The sequence below is a fragment of the Hippoglossus stenolepis genome, unplaced genomic scaffold, assembly GCF_022539355.2.
Source record: "Hippoglossus stenolepis isolate QCI-W04-F060 unplaced genomic scaffold, HSTE1.2 HiC_scaffold_32, whole genome shotgun sequence".
Classification (NCBI taxonomy): Eukaryota; Metazoa; Chordata; class Actinopteri; order Pleuronectiformes; family Pleuronectidae; genus Hippoglossus; species Hippoglossus stenolepis.
The window spans coordinates 34,455-48,340 of NW_025899753.1; the positions used below are offsets into that span (position 1 = coordinate 34,455).

The 13,886-nt window shown below is 43.3% G+C and overlaps 7 gene segments (V, D, J or C); all 7 read right to left on the reverse strand.

Annotated features, from left to right (window-relative positions):
- Positions 1–1,138: 1,138 nt before the first annotated feature.
- On the reverse strand, positions 1,139–2,448 carry LOC118103877. The segment is given in 3 exon segments: positions 1,139–1,217; positions 1,368–1,677; positions 1,790–2,448. Coding segments are annotated over 3 exon segments (444 nt in total).
- Positions 2,449–2,460: 12 nt separating this feature from the next.
- Positions 2,461–3,169, reverse strand: LOC118103879. The segment is given in 2 exon segments: positions 2,461–2,891; positions 2,972–3,169. Coding segments are annotated over 2 exon segments (462 nt in total).
- A 2,470-nt stretch (positions 3,170–5,639) lies between these two features.
- Positions 5,640–6,420, reverse strand: LOC118103881. The segment is given in 2 exon segments: positions 5,640–6,040; positions 6,253–6,420. Coding segments are annotated over 2 exon segments (426 nt in total).
- Positions 6,421–7,617: 1,197 nt separating this feature from the next.
- Positions 7,618–8,420, reverse strand: LOC124851427. The segment is given in 2 exon segments: positions 7,618–8,190; positions 8,303–8,420. Coding segments are annotated over 2 exon segments (477 nt in total).
- On the reverse strand, positions 8,397–12,483 carry LOC118103887. The segment is given in 2 exon segments: positions 8,397–8,922; positions 12,293–12,483. Coding segments are annotated over 2 exon segments (441 nt in total).
- LOC124851428 lies at positions 9,924–10,574 on the reverse strand. The segment is given in 2 exon segments: positions 9,924–10,336; positions 10,417–10,574. Coding segments are annotated over 2 exon segments (444 nt in total).
- Positions 12,484–13,231: 748 nt separating the features above from the next.
- On the reverse strand, positions 13,232–13,792 carry LOC118117486 (the record flags this gene model as incomplete). The annotated part of the segment is given in 2 exon segments: positions 13,232–13,548; positions 13,670–13,792. Coding segments are annotated over 2 exon segments (360 nt in total), but the record flags the coding sequence as incomplete, so codon positions are not given.
- Between the last annotated feature and the right edge of the window lie 94 nt (positions 13,793–13,886).

The following is a 13,886-nucleotide window of genomic DNA, read 5'->3' on the forward strand; positions in this document are numbered from 1 at the left end:
GTCACTGCAGCAGAGGAGATCTGCAGTTTGACTCGTTTCTCAGTTTGGTTGATGTGAGCAGAGAAATCAGACAGAGTTGGATGAATGGATCCGTCCTCTGTGATGAGGAGCAGGAACTCTGGTCTGGATCTCTGCTGTTGTCGGTACCACTGGATGCTGTAGATGGATCCGTTATATTTACAGGTCAGGTTGATGTGTCTTCCCTCTGAAACTACTTCTTCAGGACTTTCTGGCGTTATGCTGTACATGGAACCCATGGCTGCAAGATGAGTATTATTCATGTCAGTAAGTCTGAAGAGAATCAAACATCAACAGACTCAACAGGTTCATGACTTTTTCTTCTAAATGTGAAGATTTTTCTACAGAGTAAATTGTTAAACTCCACAAATAAACCTCCTGTCATGAAATGCAGAAGAAAGATTTAGATAATTCCACAGATTCAGTGAGACAGAGATTAGTTGTAAAACTCACCTATGAAGGGAGATAAAAACAAAAAGAGGTGAAGCAACATGTCTTAGTCTTCGTAGTTGAAGCCAAACAGATGATCAATGTTCTTCCACTGCAGTAGAATGAAACAACTCAGCAGCCTCTCTGCTGCACAGTCGTCCTCAACATCAAGCTGATTGTGCTTTTACTTCCTCCAACATCTCTGCACTGGACACTCCAACAATCTCATTGGTCGAGTTGGACTTCAGTGGGCGGGGCCAGTCTTTATTCTGTTAGTGTTTGGTCTTTATAACAGAAGTTACAGAAAGTAGCTGAGATGATTTAAAGCGTCCGTCACTTTAAACAGTTTGCCAACACAACAAGAACCTGTTTTAAACTCCTAAAGTAGCAACGACAGTTTTTCATCATAGTTAAACTTTATTCTTCTGATAAAGAAAAAAAAGCTCAGTGTCACTTTTATGCTTAACATGAACCAACAGAGTAGATTTGATTTCACCTGGTTTAAAGACATTTAGTGACGAGTAAAAGGATCTAAGTTCTAGACTCACACAAAGTTTGAAGGTCTTTGAGACCAAAACTCCACATGTGACAAACCTTCTGTCATAATCACTGGACTTCAGTGTAATTTTACGATAAACATGTTCAACAAAACCATGAAATTGATGTTTTTTAGAAAAATAATGATCCAAACTCAACATGTAAACTGAAGATGAGAGGACCCAGCATTGAACCCTGTGGTACACCACACATTTAAGAAATATCCTACAAACCTGATGATTGTCAGAATTTGTTTTATTGTGAAACAAACGTCATCACAAACCACTGAGGTTTAACAGTGAGTGACTCCCTCTAGTGGATGATGAGGAGTATTGTCTTTGCTCCACAGGTTTTTGTACAGAGTTGTGTAGTTTCCTGTCACTGTGGGCTTCACAGCACAGTAGTACACAGCAGAGTCTGTCACTGCAGCAGAGGAGATCTGCAGTTTGACATCATTTCCAGACAGGTGAGTGGAGAACCTTGTTTCTGACTTCAGAGAATCTGACATTCTTGTCACATTGAACCCTGAGATGTACAGGAGGAACTCTGGTGCTTGTCCTGGATACTGTCGATACCAGAAGAAATGATCAGTACCAGTTATTGGCCTGGAGACGTTGTAGGACAGAGTAACAGTGCTGCCTTCTACACTGAACTCTGCAGTCTGGTCTGGAGGCAGTTTTTCACAGCTGACACCTACAGAAACAGAAACATGTGGTTAAAGACCATGTTAAACTCTGACTGTCTGTTCCAGTGGTTTCTAGAAACAGATCCTCTGAAGACATTTGTTATTCCTGCTTTGACCGACCTTTCAGGATGAAGAGAAACAAAGGCCAGACTCCAGCGTGACGCAGAGGGAACATCTTACAGACACTATCTGATGTCTGGTGTAGATATTGAATGCAGCACAGCAGGAGGTCTTTTCTGCTCTGCTCTTTGACAGTGTTGCTCCTCCCTCTCTGTCCGTCCTCTCATATCACTGCTTGTTACCAACACCTAAACCACACGTCTGTTGATTCTGCAGCTTTCAGCTCAAACACACAAACCTGTTATTGGGTTCAACTTTCTGTTTCTTTCTTGTACTTGTGACACATTTCTGAACAATAAAGTGTCTTGTAAGATATTGTCTGAAAAGCCACATGACAGCATCAACGTTCATATTCAAATGACTCCAAATTCTCTGAGATTCCTGAAACATTGGACCAGTTGGTTTTACATTTCCTACACATGTTGTTGTTCACGTTTTCTCAGTTGAATCTCACTTCATGAACTTTATTTCAATCGTCTTTTTCCACTGAACTTGTCATTTCTGAGCTTCTCTTCCGTTGCTTCCTGTGAGGCTGCTGAGTGATGGGAGGATGGAGACAGACGGGATTTGAGGCTTTAACTCAAATCTGTGGAGTCTGTTGAAGTTCTGCTGAAAACTGGTTTGGTGTATGTGTCGTAATATCTTGGACCAAATCAGTTCACTTGATCTGAGGTTGGTGCAGCGACTCAGCTCAGGTTGTGAGAGTAACAGTGAGTGCCTCCCTCTGGTGGAGGAAGAGGAGTATTGTCTTTGCTCCACAGGTTTTTGTACAGAGTTGTGTAGTTTCCTGTCACTGTGGGCTGCAGAGCACAGTAGTACACAGCAGAGTCAGACGGCTGCAGCTTCTGGATCTTCAGAGGAAATGATGTGGAATTCAGTGTGGATGAAAATCTCTCTCTGAAGTCGTCTGCCTTGTTTCCTTCTCCCAGTTGAAAGTGGCTCAGGATGAATTTTGGGCTGTTGGTTCCTTCCTGTTTGTACCAGAGGAGAGATGCACTTGCTGAGCTGCTGACGTATCGACAGCCAAGTGTTGCTGCTTCTCCTTCAGTCGCAGTCACGTCTCCTTCTGGTTGCAGCACAGTGTCTTGTTGTGCTCTGCCTTCTGTAAAACAGCAGTAACACCATCAGTGTGAGTCAGGTCAGTGTTGTGTTGATATCAGAGACACAGAGTTGTGTTCGTACCAAGACACAGAGCAGCCAGCAGCACTGAGATGAACAGAGGCGTCATATCTGCAGTGTTGAGTCACTGTGAGTAGAAAGAGGAAAGAAGCTGTGATCTCTGTGTTTAGACTCAGATTAGAAGGAGGAGTCTCGGCCCTGTTCGGCCCCGACTCACAACTTTACCCCTCGCACACTTTTCATTCACTCTCCTGTCCCACTGCATCTTGTCTTATGTCGTCAGTGTTTGAAATATCACAGTTTCCTCCTTCATATCTGCTGTAGATTCACTTTGCTCCAGAAGTGGTGTGGAGCTCCTCTGACTCTTTTATATCTCTGATCAGAAAGAGTACACGTTATCTTAGAATCAATATTTCAGCTCCATCTGACTTCTTATGTTCTTGGACACAGTTTTCCTCTTGAATATAAACTCCCACTTTAGTATTTGTGGCTCAGATACAAAGTGGAGTTGCTGTGGAAGATCAAATCCTCCAATGAGGACTCTAATAAAGGTGGAACCCAGGATATTGTCTGGAGCTTCCCCAGTTACAGATGTTCTTTAAATGCAGGTGCTGCTAAGTGGCTGCACATTAACACACAGCTGCTCAGAACTCGTGGCTAAAACCAACGCTTCACTCGCTGAGACATTTGCTGTGATACAAGGGGGAGGCGGGGCCTTGCTTGATTTGCGGGGCCCGACACAATGTGTGAGCGTACAAGGTGGTCCAGCTCTGCTCTGGTGAGTGGGTTCCATCTCCTGTGAGAAGAACTGACTGAGAGTCAGCTTCAACTGTCACAATCAGCTCCAGTTGAAGAGTGAAGCTGAACTGAGATCAGTGAAAAAGACTCTGAAGTTATTAAAAACCAGAGTTTATCTCCAAGATTCAGCAGGAAACTTTGAAACATGAAGAGTTCTGAACAGAGTTTGGTGGATTTGTTACAGCTGCAGCTCTTCAGGGTCAGGAAGCAGAGGATCATGGGTAATATCCAGTGGGACGACTCAGTCAGAGTCAACACATTGATTCACTTTGTTTTAACAGAAAATCTCTTCATCAGACACAGAGCCCAACAGAGTTATTCACCTCAGACGGCTGCAGGGGGCGCTGCTGATCACTAAGTGCTCCACAGTCAGTGTTGGTTCATATTTTGCATGTTGTCTTTTATTTGATGCATCGTCCAGGTGCTTTGTCACTGACGTGGATTTGCTGCTCATGTGAATCCTCATACAGTTTTTCATCAGCAGCTGTAACCACGATGACTCTGATGAAACCGGAATGATCAGAATCCATCTGATATGAAGCGGTGGTTTGAATCCCACTTCCCTCCTCTTTGGAGACGAGGCAGATCTGTGTGCTCAGGTTTTTGTACAGCCTCTTCTACACTTTGTATCACTGTGTGTAGAGCACAGTAGTACAGAGCGCTGTCTGCCAGGGTTAGGTTGCTGATGGTCATTTCAGTTGATGATCTGGTTGTTTTGGATTCGTATCGTTTATCAGGATTATGTTGACGATCACTCCGTGACCTCGCTCCTTTGTAGAGAAGAAACTGAGGAGCCTGAAGGTCAGAATCATGTCTGTACCAGTAAAGATAAACAATATCTGATGTTGTCTCATAGTCACATGTGAGTGTGACAGGTTGTCCTTCACTTCTACTGACTTCATTTTTTAGAGGATAGATTTTGTCTGCAGCTGTTAGTCCTGAAACAGAAGAGAGAGTGAAGGAGACCAACATTGTTCATGAGGTTGAGACCAAAAGACAGTTTTACAGAAACTGCTCCACTGGAGCTGAGGTCCAAACTACATCACACAGGACGTCATGACAAAGATCATTATGGGATTGAAACAGGCAAATATCATCTATTCCACAGGTTCAGTGAGACAGAGATTAGTTGTAAAACTCACCTATGAAGGGAGATAAAAACAAAAAGAGGTGAAGCAACATGTCTTAGTCTTCGTAGTTGAAGCCAAACAGATGATCAATGTTCTTCCACTGCAGTAGAATGAAACAACTCAGCAGCCTCTCTGCTGCACAGTCGTCCTCAACATCAAGCTGATTGTGCTTTTACTTCCTCCAACATCTCTGCACTGGACACTCCAACAATCTCATTGGTCGAGTTGGACTTCAGTGGGCGGGGCCAGTCCTTATTCTGTTAGTGTTTGGTCTTTATAACAGAAGTTACAGAACGTAGCTGAGATGATTTAAAGCGTCCGTCACTTTAAACAGTTTGCCAACACAACAAGAACCTGTTTTAAACTCCTAAAGTAGCAACGACAGTTTTTCATCATAGTTAAACTTTATTCTTCTGATAAAGAAAAAAAAGCTCAGCGTCACTTTTATGATTAACATGAACCAACAGAGTAGATTTGATTTCACCTGGTTTAAAGACATTTAGTGACGAGTAAAAGGATCTAAGTTCTAGACTCACACAAAGTTTGAAGGTCTTTGAGACCAAAACTCCACATGTGACAAACCTTCTGTCATAATCACTGGACTTCAGTGTAATTTTACTATAAACATGTTCAACAAAACCATGAAATTGATGTTTTTTAGACAAATAATGATCCAAACTCAACATGTAAACTGAAGAAGAGAGGACCCAGCATTGAACCCTGTGGTACACCACACATTTAAGAAATATCCTACAGAACCTGATGATTGTCAGAATTTGTTTTATTGTGAAACAAACGTCATCACAAACCACTGAGGTTTAACAGTGAGTGCCTCCCTCTGGTGGATGATGAGGAGTATTGTCTTTGCTCCACAGGTTTTTGTACAGAGTTGTGTAGTTTCCTGTCACTGTGGGCTGCAGAGCACAGTAGTACACAGCAGAGTCTGTCACTGCAGCAGAGGAGATCTGCAGTTTGACTCGTTTCTCAGTTTGGTTGATGTGAGCAGAGAAATCAGACAGAGTTGGATGAATGGATCCGTCCTCTGTGATGAGGAGCAGGAACTCTGGTCTGGATCTCTGCTGTTGTCGGTACCACTGGATGCTGTTGATGGATCCGTTATATTTACAGGTCAGGTTGATGTGTCTTCCCTCTGAAACTACTTCTTCAGGACTTTCTGGCGTTATGCTGTACATGGAACCCATGGCTGCAAGATGAGTATTATTCATGTCAGTAAGTCTGAAGAGAATCAAACATCAACAGACTCAACAGGTTCTTGACTTTTTCTTCTAAATGTGAAGATTTTTCCACAGAGTAAATTGTTAAACTCCACAAATAAACCTCCTGTCATGAAATGCAGAAGAAAGATTTAGATAATTCCACAGGTTCAGTGAGACAGAGATTAGTTGTAAAACTCACCTATGAAGGGAGATAAAAACAAAAAGAGGTGAAGCAACATGTCTTAGTCTTCGTAGTTGAAGCCAAACAGATGATCAATGTTCTTCCACTGCAGTAGAATGAAACAACTCAGCAGCCTCTCTGCTGCACAGTCGTCCTCAACATCAAGCTGATTGTGCTTTTACTTCCTCCAACATCTCTGCACTGGACACTCCAACAATCTCATTGGTCGAGTTGGACTTCAGTGGGCGGGGCCAGCTAATCACCTGATACTGCTGTGAAAACGATTCGTACGTGGAGACGACTCGAGCTTCAGGGAAACCGATGAAACTGCGACAGTAGAGTTCAGTATTATACGTCTTGTGATTTGTCCAATTGTGGTTTTGAACCAGTTTCAACTTTAAAGATAAAACAGCAGAGACGGGACAATATTGGTCGATGCCTCAAGTATAAAAACACATGACACAGTGAACATGACACAGCATCTCGTCATCTTTGAGACTTTCTGTTATTTTATATAGAAAATAATCTGCTGGTCATTCGTCTGTTTAATCATCACAACAAAGAATCTGGACTGGATCATAAGAAACACTGAGGTTGTGCAGTGAGTGACTCCCTCTAGTGGAGGGTGAGGACTTTTGTGTTTGTCTTGAAAGTATCTTATGCCATAATTACTGGACATTTTCAGAAAAGATATAAAACTTCATGTTGTTCTAAGGAATTAAAAAGATCCAAATTCGACAAGAAAATAGAAAATGAGATGACCCAGGATTGAACCCTGTGGTGCACCACAAGAAACCGTGAGAAACCAACAGAGAATTAGATTTTACAAACTTACAAATAAAATAAAACATCAATTAAAAATACCTCATTATCACAACTGGTGTTGTCTGGCTCCCTCTAGTGGATGAAGAGGAGTATTGTCTTTGCTCCACAGGTTTTTGTACAGAGTTGTGTAGTTTCCTGTCGCTGTGGGCTGCAGAGCACAGTAGTACACAGCAGAGTCTGACAGCTGCAGCTTCTGGATCTTCAGAGGAAATGAGGTCTGGTTGGCAGCAGCATCCGTTCTTCTGTCCCTCTGTCTTTCTGCTGGATTATCTGCTTGTGTTGAGAAGCGTCGCAGGAGAAGCTTTGGGAAATCGTTGACTTGTTGTTTGTACCAGAGCAGAGTTGGAGTTGGATCATTGGTCTGAAAAGTACAACCCAGTGTGAGAGTCTCTCCTTCAGCAGCAGTGACGCTCCGGTCGGCTGCATCACTCTGTCGTCTCCATCACACTCTGAGGAAGAACACAACATGTAGAGGAAGAGACAAATCAAGAAAGAGGATTTCTGACTGACACCAGATCAGTAACATGTTCAACTGCTTTACGAGGAATCATGTTGTGTTTTCTTTCTTACTAAAGACCAGAGCAGCAAGAATCATCCAGAGCCGATGTTCCATCTCCACAACAAGGTTTAACTCAACAGGAGAAACTCGCTGAGGTTCAACCTTCAGTCTGACACGTGTTCTCCTCACAGCAGCAGCTATCACGCACACCTACTGAGTTATATCGCCCTCTAGTGGAGGTAAGAAGCTGAGGTGAGCAGTGAGGAGAGGAGGCTTCTGGCAGCTGGAGTTTTTGTACAGAGTTGTGTAGTTTCCTGTCACTGTGGGCTTCACAGCACAGTAGTACACAGCAGAGTCTGTCACTGCAGCAGAGGAGATCTGCAGTTTGACATCATCTCCAGACAGGTGAGTGGAGAACCTTGTTTCTGACTTCAGAGAATCTGACGTTCTTGTCACATTCAACCCTGAGATGTACAGGAGGAACTCTGGTGCTTGTCCTGGATACTGTCGATACCAGAAGAAATGATCAGAACCAGTTATTGTCCTGGAGACGTTGTAGGACAGAGTAACAGTGCTGCCTTCTACACTGAACTCTGCAGTCTGGTCTGGAGTCAGTTTTTCACAGCTGACACCTACAGAAACAGAAACATGTGGTTAAAGACCATGTTAAACTCTGACTGTCTGTTCCAGTGGTTTCTAGAAACAGATCCTCTGAAGACATTTGTTATTCCTGCTTTGACCGACCTTTCAGGATGAAGAGAAACAAAGGCCAGACTCCAGCGTGACGCAGAGGGAACATCTTACAGACACTATCTGATGTCTGGTGTAGATATTGAATGCAGCACAGCAGGAGGTCTTTTCTGCTCTGCTCTTTGACAGTGTTGCTCCTCCCTCTCTGTCCGTCCTCTCATATCACTGCTTGTTACCAACACCTAAACCACACGTCTGTTGATTCTGCAGCTTTCAGCTCAAACACACAAACCTGTTATTGACTCTCTCTGGTGGAGGAAGAGGAGTATTGTCTTTGCTCCACAGGTTTTTGTACAGAGTTGTGTAGTTTCCTGTCACTGTGGGCCTCACAGCACAGTAGTACACAGCAGAGTCTGTCACTGCAGCAGAGGAGATCTGCAGTTTGACTCGTTTCTCAGTTTGGTTGATGTGAGCAGAGAAATCAGACAGAGTTGGATGAATGGATCCGTCCTCTGTGATGTAGAGCAGGAACTCTGGTCTGGATCTCTGCTGTTGTCGGTACCACTGGATGTTGTTGATGGATCCGTTATATTTACAGGTCAGGTTGATGTGTCTTCCCTCTGAAACTACTTCTTCAGGACTTTCTGGCGTTATGCTGTACATGGAACCCATGGCTGCAAGATGAGTATTATTCATGTCAGTAAGTCTGAAGAGAATCAAACATCAACAGACTCAACAGGTTCTTGACTTTTCTTCTAAATGTGAAGATTTTTCCACAGAGTAAATTGTTAAACTCACAAATAAACCTCCTGTCATGAAATGCAGAAGAAAGATTTAGATAATTCCACAGGTTCAGTGAGACAGAGATTAGTTGTAAAACCCCACCTATGAAGGGAGATAAAAACAAAAGAGGTGAAGCAACATGTCTTAGTCTTCGTAGTTGAAGCCAAACAGATGATCAATGTTCTTCCACTGCAGTAGAATGAAACAACTCAGCAGCCTCTCTGCTGCACAGTCGTCCTCAACATCAAGCTGATTGTGCTTTTACTTCCTCCAACATCTCTGCACTGGACACTCCAACAATCTCATTGGTCGAGTTGGACTTCAGTGGGCGGGGCCAGTCTTTATTCTGTTAGTGTTTGGTCTTTATAACAGAAGTTACAGAAAGTAGCTGAGATGATTTAAAGCGTCCGTCACTTTAAACAGTTTGCCAACACAACAAGAACCTGTTTTAAACTCCTAAAGTAGCAACGACAGTTTTTCATCATAGTTAAACTTTATTCTTCTGATAAAGAAAAAAAAGCTCAGTGTCACTTTTATGATTAACATGAACCAACAGAGTAGATTTGATTTCACCTGGTTTAAAGACATTTAGTGACGAGTAAAAGGATCTAAGTTCTAGACTCACACAAAGTTTGAAGGTCTTTGAGACCAAAACTCCACATGTGACAAACCTTCTGTCATAATCACTGGACTTCAGTGTAATTTTACTATAAACATGTTCAACAAAACCATGAAATTGATGTTTTTTAGACAAATAATGATCCAAACTCAACATGTAAACTGAAGAAGAGAGGACCCAGCATTGAACCCTGTGGTACACCACACATTTAAGAAATATCCTACAGAACCTGATGATTGTCAGAATTTGTTTTATTGTGAAACCAACGTCATCACAAACCACTGAGGTTTAACAGTGAGTGACTCCCTCTGGTGGAGGAAGAGGAGTATTGTCTTTGCTCCACAGGTTTTTGTACAGAGTTGTGTAGTTTCCTGTCACTGTGGGCTGCAGAGCACAGTAGTACACAGCAGAGTCAGACGGCTGCAGCTTCTGGATCTTCAGAGGAAATGATGTGGAATTCAGTGTGGATGAAAATCTCTCTCTGAAGTCGTCTGCCTTGTTTCCTTCTCCCACTAGAAGGCGGCTCAGGATGAATTTTGGGCTGTTGGTTCCTTCCTGTTTGTACCAGAGGAGAGTTGCACTTGCTGAGCTGCTGACGTATCGACAGCCAAGTGTTGCTGCTTCTCCTTCAGTCGCAGTCACGTCTCCTTCTGGTTGCAGCACAGTGTCTTGTTGTGCTCTGCCTTCTGTAAAACAGCAGTAACACCATCAGTGTGAGTCAGGTCAGTGTTGTGTTGATATCAGAGACACAGAGTTGTGTTCGTACCAAGACACAGAGCAGCCAGCAGCACTGAGATGAACAGAGGCGTCATATCTGCAGTGTTGAGTCACTGTGAGTAGAAAGAGGAAAGAAGCTGTGATCTCTGTGTTTAGACTCAGATTAGAAGGAGGAGTCTCGGCCCTGTTCGGCCCCGACTCACAACTTTACCCTCGCACACTTTTCATTCACTCTCCTGTCCCACTGCATCTTGTCTTATGTCGTCAGTGTTTGAAATATCACAGTTTCCTCCTTCACATCTGCTGTAGATTCACTTTGCTCCAGAAGTGTTGTGAAGCTCCTCTGACTCTTTTATATCTCTGATCAGAAAGAGTACACGTTATCTCAGAATCAATATTTCAGCTCCATCTGACTTCTTATGTTCTTGGACACAGTTTTTCCTCTTGAATATAAACTCCCACTTTAGTATTTGTGGCTCAGATACAAAGTGGAGTTGCTGTGGAAGATCAAATCCTCCAATGAGGACTCTAATAAAGGTGGAACCCAGGATATTGTCTGGAGCTTCCCCAGTTACAGATGTTCTTTAAATGCAGGTGCTGCTAAGTGGCTGCACATTAACACACAGCTGCTCAGAACTCGTGGCTAAAACCAACGCTTCACTCGCTGAGACATTTGCTGTGATACAAGGGGAGGCGGGCCTTGCTTGATTTGCGGGGCCCGACACAATGTGTGAGCGTACAAGGTGGTCCAGCTCTGCTCTGGTGAGTGGGTTCCATCTCCTGTGAGAAGAACTGACTGAGAGTCAGCTTCAACTGTCACAATCAGCTCCAGTTGAAGAGTGAAGCTGAACTGAGATCAGTTAAAGAGACTCTGAAGTTATTAAAAACCAGAGTTTATCTCCAATATTCAGCAGGAAACTGTTGAAACATGAAGAGTTCTGAACAGAGTTTGGTGGATTTGTTACAGCAGCAGCTCTTCAGGGTCAGGAAGCAGAGGATCATGGGTAATATCCAGTGGGACGACTCAGTCAGAGTCAACACATTGATTCACTTTGTTTTAACAGAAAATCTCTTCATCAGACACAGAGCCCAACAGAGTTATTCACCTCAGACGGCTGCAGGGGGCGCTGCTGATCACTAAGTGCTCCACAGTCAGTGTTGGTTCATATTTTGCATGTTGTCTTTTATTTGATGCATCGTCCAGGTGCTTTGTCACTGACGTGGATTTGCTGCTCATGTGAATCCTCATACAGTTTTTCATCAGCAGCTGTAACCACGATGACTCTGATGAAACCGGAATGATCAGAATCCATCTGATATGAAGCGGTGGTTTGAATCCCACTTCCCTCCTCTTTGGAGACGAGGCAGATCTGTGTGCTCAGGTTTTTGTACAGCCTCTTCTACACTTTGTATCACTGTGTGTAGAGCACAGTAGTACAGAGCGCTGTCTGCCAGGGTTAGGTTGCTGATGGTCATTTCAGTTGATGATCTGGTTGTTTTGGATTCGTATCGTTTATCAGGATTATGTTGTTCATCACTCCGTGACCTCGCTCCTTTGTAGAGAAGAAACTGAGGAGCCTGAAGGTCAGAATCATGTCTGTACCAGTAAAGATAAACATCATCATCTGTTGTCTCATAGTCACATGTGAGTGTGACAGGTTGTCCTTCTCTTCTACTGACTTCATTTTTTAGAGGATAGATTTTGTCTGCAGCTGTTAGTCCTGAAACAGAAGAGAGAGTGAAGGAGACCAACATTGTTCATGAGGTTGAGACCAAAAGACAGTTTTACAGAAACTGCTCCACTGGAGCTGAGGTCCAAACTACATCACACAGGACGTCATGACAAAGATCATTATGGGATTGAAACAGGCAAATATCATCTATTCCACAGGTTCAGTGAGACAGAGATTAGTTGTAAAACTCACCTATGAAGGGAGATAAAAACAAAAAGAGGTGAAGCAACATGTCTTAGTCTTCGTAGTTGAAGCCAAACAGATGATCAATGTTCTTCCACTGCAGTAGAATGAAACAACTCAGCAGCCTCTCTGCTGCACAGTCGTCCTCAACATCAAGCTGATTGTGCTTTTACTTCCTCCAACATCTCTGCACTGGACACTCCAACAATCTCATTGGTCGAGTTGGACTTCAGTGGGCGGGGCCAGCTAATCACCTGATACTGCTGTGAAAACGATTCGTACGTGGAGACGACTCGAGCTTCAGGGAAACCGATGAAACTGCGACAGTAGAGTTCAGTATTATACGTCTTGTGATTTGTCCAATTGTGGTTTTGAACCAGTTTCAACTTTAAAGATAAAACAGCAGAGACGGGACAATATTGGTCGATGCCTCAAGTATAAAAACACATGACACAGTGAACATGACACAGCATCTCGTCATCTTTGAGACTTTCTGTTATTTTATATAGAAAATAATCTGCTGGTCATTCGTCTGTTTAATCATCACAACAAAGAATCTGGACTGGATCATAAGAAACACTGAGGTTGTGCAGTGAGTGACTCCCTCTAGTGGAGGGTGAGGACTTTTGTGTTTGTCTTGAAAGTATCTTATGCCATAATTACTGGACATTTTCAGAAAAGATATAAAACTTCATGTTGTTCTAAGGAATTAAAAAGATCCAAATTCGACAAGAAAATAGAAAATGAGATGACCCAGGATTGAACCCTGTGGTGCACCACAAGAAACCGTGAGAAACCAACAGAGAATTAGATTTTACAAACTTACAAATAAAATAAAACATCAATTAAAAATACCTCATTATCACAACTGGTGTTGTCTGACTCCCTCTAGTGGATGAAGAGGAGTATTGTCTTTGCTCCACAGGTTTTGTACAGAGTTGTGTAGTTTCCTGTCGCTGTGGGCTGCAGAGCACAGTAGTACACAGCAGAGTCTGACAGCTGCAGCTTCTGGATCTTCAGAGGAAATGAGGTCTGGTTGACAGCAGCATCCGTTCTTCTGTCCCTCTGTCTTTCTGCTGGATTATCTGCTTGTGTTGAGAAGCGTCGCAGGAGAAGCTTTGGGAAATCGTTGACTTGTTGTTTGTACCAGAGCAGAGTTGGAGTTGGATCATTGGTCTGAAAAGTACAACCCAGTGTGAGAGTCTCTCCTTCAGCAGCAGTGACGCCTCCGGTCGGCTGCATCACTCTGTCGTCTCCATCACACTCTGAGGAAGAACACAACATGTAGAGGAAGAGACAAATCAAGAAAGAGGATTTCTGACTGACACCAGATCAGTAACATGTTCAACTGCTTTACGAGGAATCATGTTGTGTTTTCTTTCTTACCAAAGACCAGAGCAGCAAGAATCATCCAGAGCCGATGTTCCATCTCCACAACAAGGTTTAACTCAACAGGAGAAACTCGCTGAGGTTCAACCTTCAGTCTGACACGTGTTCTCCTCACAGCAGCAGCTATCACGCACACCTACTGAGTTATATCGCCCTCTAGTGGAGGTAAGAAGCTGAGGTGAGCAGTGAGGAGAGGAGGCTTCTGGCAGCTGGA